This window comes from Anarhichas minor, unplaced genomic scaffold (assembly GCF_050575085.1).
Source record: "Anarhichas minor isolate MPS153535 unplaced genomic scaffold, ASM5057508v1 ptg000017l, whole genome shotgun sequence".
Lineage (NCBI taxonomy): Eukaryota > Metazoa > Chordata > Actinopteri > Perciformes > Anarhichadidae > Anarhichas > Anarhichas minor.
Window position 1 is genome coordinate 15,129,339 of NW_027466463.1, and position 6,370 is coordinate 15,135,708.

Here is a 6,370-nt window from a genome sequence, read left to right on the forward strand (position 1 = left end):
GTTCCCACTCAATGCTGTCCCTGTCATTATATGTAAATACAAAGTAGGATTGCTTTGATTTAAGCCTCTCCTGACTTTGGAAACTCTAGTCTTCCACATAGTGATTTAAAATGCACCAAATGCACAACAAATGTCCTCTCTCTGCCTTGGGTCTAATGCTTTAGTTAATAAAGCTCTTGTCACGTGTGGCCTTCGGAACAGAATTCCAAAGAGGTCCTATCTTCTCTGGCCCTTATCTCACCGAGGCGTCCTTCAGAGGCCATATAAAGACCAGAGACGCACTCTGTTGCTTTGCTGTCACTGTCGAAGTCAGACAACATGCTGCCTGCTGTTGTAAAGCTCTGCTGTGGAATCTCCTACCCACATCTGAGGAGTCTAACAGGTAAACACTCAATAATCCGAGGAAGGTCGTTTCTGGTTATTCCCGTGCACTCTGTGTAAAACTACTGAGCTTTTGTTTCTTTTTGCGTTTCATCATGCAGGACTTCAACGCACAGCTGTGGCAGTGATAGGCCAGGAGCTCACACACCTGCAGCGATGGGGACAGGTCCAACATCTCATTAGAACACGTTCTGGATTAAAGCGTAATGGTAAACAAATTATAATGATAATTGTTATGGTTTCAGAGTGCAGTTGTTGAAAGATTACTTAGAATAATCTTTTGCAGAGCCCAACCTTGAAGATATAAAGCCTGTGCCTTCGAAAGAAGATCAGCTGCTCTATGTACAACAAGGCCAAGAAGCAATGAGGAAGGCTCTCTGTATGTTAGAAGACACACAAGGATGGAAGGTTGAGATCACAGAGGTAACATCTGGTTGACCTTTTAGCATCTCTACTTGATTGATTGATTAAAGTGTCTTTTATCTCCTCTAAAGTACATTTTCCTCAACCAACGTGACCATTGTGTTATGATTATAGACGTCTGCTTGTTCGTTACTCCTTTTCAGAGCAAGGGGGATGAGATCTGCAGCAAAGTGATACCAGGGGCCGGGAAGGTCTTCAGAATGGAGGCGGTCCTGGACGCCAGCGTGGACGAGCTCTACGACATCCTGTTTGTCAGAGTGGAGGAGATGCACCAGTGGAACCCGAGCATAAAGCATATCAAAGTGAGCGGCTGACCTTTGATAAACAGACATTTTATCATCTGTGAAACTGTAACCTGTAAAAATACCAGAATAAAAGCTTGAGTTTAGAGGAGATTTACATTACTATATATTCAGCTACGGTTTAGTTGTCTCCATATTTTTGTTAAAAGCCACAATTAATATAAGTCATGCTACATATATGCAGCAAGACATGTACTCTTACATTGCTAGACCGCTCATTGCATTGCAATCTAGTCCTGCAGTGCACGTAGTGTTTTGCAAACTAAATTGTTCTATTGGTTTCTCTTGTAGGTTCTGAAGCATGTAGGAGCCGAAACGATCGTCACTCATGAGGTTTCAGCCGAGACAGCGGGAAATCTAATTGGCCAAAGGGACTTCCTGTGTGTCAGACACAGTTGCAAACAAAAGTCCAGAGTTTATCTTGGAGGAGCAGCGATTCAGCTGGAGTCCTTCCCACCTCAGGCAGGTTTTGTGAGGTAGGATCCCATGCAGACTGTTTGAACTAGCCATGAATCATCACATATTAAATACATATTTAGCAGCTTCATTAAACTAACTCTCTCTCATAATAAACAGCATCCGAGTAGAGTTATCTCAGTCTTCAAGGTGGTAAGATGTCAGAAAAAGCAGACTTCATACTAATAAATTCAGTGAAGGGTTTTTTGATTTGCTCCAACATTTTGGAACGGTCGTTCTCAGTACTGGCTAAAAATCAGTGGCCTTCAATGTCTTCTGTTATATCTCATGTTTGTGAGATAAAAATGTTTTTATAGCCTTTCAATTTAAAGTAATACTCCGCAGGGCAAATGTTGCAGTCATTCCAATAAACAAGAAGTCTACAAGTCTACAGACATGCTGCTAGCAAGGACGTATATGACATTAGGGCCGAGCAAATTTGAATTTATTTATATAACTTGATGAAAACAAGAGTGATGAGAACAGTTTGTGGATGTTTTAGGTTTGAAATAAAAATACACATAATGGCCAAGCTCATAATCCATTATAAACCCCGGTTCAATTCTAATAAAGTTATTGACTTGGCATGTTTACAGAGCCGAGGATGGACCAACCTGCATCATCATTCAGGCTCTGGACGAGGATATGGGAAGAAGTCGCTTCACATGGCTTCTTAATATGGACCTTAAGGTAAATAAATTCATATGTACTGCATTTGCCAGTCCGTGAAGGATAATATCAAATGCATCTGCAGACTCAAATATGTGCCACATCCATTTATTTCAAGAAATGTGTTTGTGTAATAAAATAATATTTTACGGATGCACTCCCATTTGTGCAATTGGGATTTGAAGATGCTTTTCCCATTAGGCTCTACGTCCGCCAGGCCAATCAGTGAGCTACTTAGATTTGCAATTTTCTGCTTTATGCAACAGACAAACAACTCAACAACAAAATATCACAAAACACAACCCATCCATTTCAGGAAAGCAATAAGCTAAAACGATGTGCAATTTTCAGATGTAGCTGGTGCTTACTGGATTCCATGGCTTACTTATGTAAAAGTACCAGTACAAATACAGTGCAAAATGTACTTGAAGTATTCAAAGTAAAAAAAAAAAAGGTCAATGTGACTGATATATTATTCTACATGACATTTCTAGATCGTTAATACCTTTGCATCAATGGTACCTACAGGTAGGTGGATCAGTCCAGCGGTTACCAATTTATGAGAAGAGCCCGTCCAAAGAGTCACAAGATCAATCTGAGATGATTGATGGGCAGGAAGGAAGAAAAAGTTCTGCTACATCTTTTTGTAAAATATTGGATAAGCAGCTCAGCCAATCCTAACATATTAATTCACTGTCCAACTATGATGTTAGACAAACATCATAATCAAAATGATTAATTTTTAAATATTTAAATATATTTATTTAAATATTATATAATTTATATAATTTATATATATAATTTAATATATATATATATATATATATTTATATATATACATATTTATATATATAATTGAATATATATATATATATAATTTTATATATATAATTTATATATATAATTATATATAATTTATATATAATTTTTAAATATATTTAGTCTTAAGTGTTTAAGACAAATGCATTGTCAGTCAAAATAATAACAATTAGGTTGTGTTGTTGTTGTAAATCATACAGCCCTACTTCTTGTAGAATATAATCAACAGAATAAAACATCACAAAGCACACGGTGCAGTGTCAACAATATAAACTCCACAGTGGCTGCAGCCACAAACACAACACAAACAGAGCTGCACAGCTTTTTGCACAAAGTGTAGTAGTGCAACGCACGCGGACACAACACTATAAGTTGCCTTGCAACATAGACATGGTCTGAAGAGAGAGTTGGCTACATCACGGCAAGTTTGTTGTTGTTCTCACCTGTGTGAAAGGACTATGTGTGAGTCTTGAATGAAGTGGACACGTGCCAAGGAGGTTCTGATTTGGGACACTATCAAGTTGCATTATGGGAAATGTAGGATCCAGCATTTTGGAACTTGCTGTCTGTTTTGGGCCCTCCAACTTATGGAGGTGTGGACTGCTGCTCCCATTATCCATGTGCATTTTGCTCTTACTGTCCAACAGTGAGTGATAATGAAGCACACATTTGCTGATGAAGACCATTCGGTGTAGTTGAAAGCTTGTAAAAAATGTCAAATGGAGCTTCAGTGAATATTCTTTTGTGAAACAATGTTTTGCATTTCATTTTCATGCATTTCATTACAGTTTTATTTGGAGCACTGTATTACTATTATTTTTTAAAAGTGGATTATGAAACCAGAAATGGTAACAAACATATTACTATTACTCGCTTTCACCAACATACAATGTTCTAATTTTGTTCTCAGGGCTGGCTGCCAAAGTCTATTGTCAATCAGGCTTTACCCCGAGCACAGCTGGATTTCACCAGACACCTCCGCAGACGTCTCACAGCGAGCACCACCCTGGGCTAACTGAGTCAAGGAGACACCCACACTGCAGCACCACCCTGTCATCACTCAAAGGACAAGACTGGCTGATGGGGGCACGGTGACAGACTGGCTGCTCGGTACAAAGCGGCCCTTTCAGCGAGAGTGGAAACGCTGCCTGGAGGTGACGCTCAGCTCCAGAGCTGGAAGACGGCAGCTGGTTTATAGGAATTAATGTCACAGTGTGCCACTCAAACCTCAAGATTTCCTGACTAGGAGTCATCACTTGTCTTTTGACACACGACTAACTGAAGGACAACTGTACAAAATGAATAAAGTCCTTGAATGTGCCTATTTTGCCTGTTTTGAATACCACAGCACGACAAAACAGGTGGCTGCTCTCAACTCAAATACAATACATCTACATGCCTAAAGTCAGTCAACCACAAAATGGAAGTCAAGCAAGAAAAAGCTGAATAAAACAAGAATAAAGAGGAAAGGGAAACAACAAGAATCTCGGTTCTTTCAAACTTGTTTTACTTTGTTCTCCATACCACTTAAAAATTCAATAAATATTAACATTTAAAGCTTTCATTACGTATATACAAGAACTATACAATAAACATAATGATGTTATGAACTGCAATGCAGGAATGATGTAACAGTATGACCAACCACAGTCTGTAGACTTACAGCATCGCCTGCATCTTTAACATTGCAACATACTTTCCTCTCAATTCCTGGTTGTTAATTTCTTTTCATAACTTCAAATTTACACTATATACATTATTTATCAGTTACAAAAACATAATTTTTTTTTTCCTTAAATCTTTTTTTGTTTTTAAAGCGTTAAGTGAGTGTCATCCACAAAGGCAGGCAGAGGGCATGCTACAGTGGGGTTGGCCTGTAGACATTCATGATTTCTTACCAGTGACGATAATCACTGGTACGTTGGTCTGGGAACAAACAACAAAAAAGAGCACCGGGGACAGAGAAGCTATGAGGCTCTCTGCCAGGAGTGATGTCTACGGAGTCTGGAGTGTGCCACTGGAAGAATTATTGACTTAACGAGTGTCTTATTATAATCAATTAAATACATCTTAAAAGCCATTATCAATTCATTACATTTGCATTTAAATGATGAGGGAACGACTGCCTGGCTCAGTCCAAAGAAAAAAAAAAATCATCTATCAAGACCTGTAAAAATTGTATTTCTTAATAAAAAAGTTAGTTTGGTTGACAACCTCATAGTGCCGACAAGACTCCAGGAAGTCACTGCCCCAAGCTGTTAGCCAAGAGTTAGTGACACCAAAAACTGTTGTTTTTACATTTCTGTTCGCATGTAGATTAAACAACATGCTATAATTAGCGGGAGTCTTTTAGAACTTTGTGGAGAGTCAGGCTAATTGCTTCTCCTTACTTCTAGTCATAATGCTAAGCTAGCTCCATAGTTGATGCACAATTATGAGAGTGGTGTCGATCTTCCCAGCTGTTGATGTAATGCACTCTGCTGCCACCCTCTGCTGAGCCATGAGCTCCTGGTACTGCTCTGTGGGCTGGAAGTTATTTAGGTTTTAGTTGCCACAACGTTTACACATCTTGAAATGTGAGCGCTGTCTTTAAATTAGAGCAATCATCAAATGGAAACTGGACAGTAAATTATGAGTGACAAATACAGAAACTGCTACATAAAAGCTTTAAAAATATATATTTTTGCAATTTTATTTTAAAATTCTACTAATTCTTGAAACAGAATTAGAAATTAAAATGATCAATCTGTCAATTGACTTCGCGTTATTTAATTTGTCATTTAAATTAACAAATGAATAACTTAGCAATGTATTAATTAATTGTAACTTAACACTGGCAGGGTCTACAACTGTTCTGGCACACTCTAGTCTCCATATCTGACACATGCACCTCCAAAACCATGGCCTTTGACCTCTCCTCGCATGTTCACAATACAAGTTCAATAGTAGTTCTAATGCACTTGAGAAAACAGGATTACACAACTGTACACAGATAAAAACATGAATGTAGCAATGCAGTCATCACATTTTGAACACGCCTTGAAGTCGTTTTAGTTTACAGCACCAACTTTTTTTTGTCTTCCGTTTTCATATTTGAAGCACAGAGGGCAGAGCGACGCTGCGCACAGATCACTGGAGTTTTGATGAGGTAACCATCGCTGGTCTGGTCTAAATTCACTGGCATGGAAAAAAAACAATCTTTGCAAAAAAGAGAAAGACAATATCTGCAGCAAGACTGCGAGTCTATCAGATGCTGCGAAGAGAAAGCCGATGTATGAGACCGTCACACTGAGCAGCACGTTCACAACATTGCTCACTGT

The 6,370-nt window shown here is 38.6% G+C and overlaps 1 protein-coding gene across 1 annotated transcript; it reads left to right on the plus strand.

Annotated features, from left to right (window-relative positions):
* Window positions 1–318: 318 nt before the first annotated feature.
* star2 (steroidogenic acute regulatory protein 2) lies at window positions 319–4,065 on the plus strand. The gene is made up of 7 exons (XM_076093157.1): window positions 319–382; window positions 483–590; window positions 668–804; window positions 948–1,106; window positions 1,398–1,582; window positions 2,159–2,252; window positions 3,961–4,065. The coding sequence occupies exons 1-7, from the start codon at window positions 319–321 to the stop codon at window positions 4,063–4,065; spliced, it is 852 nt and encodes a 283-aa protein (XP_075949272.1).
* Window positions 4,066–6,370: the final 2,305 nt, after the last annotated feature.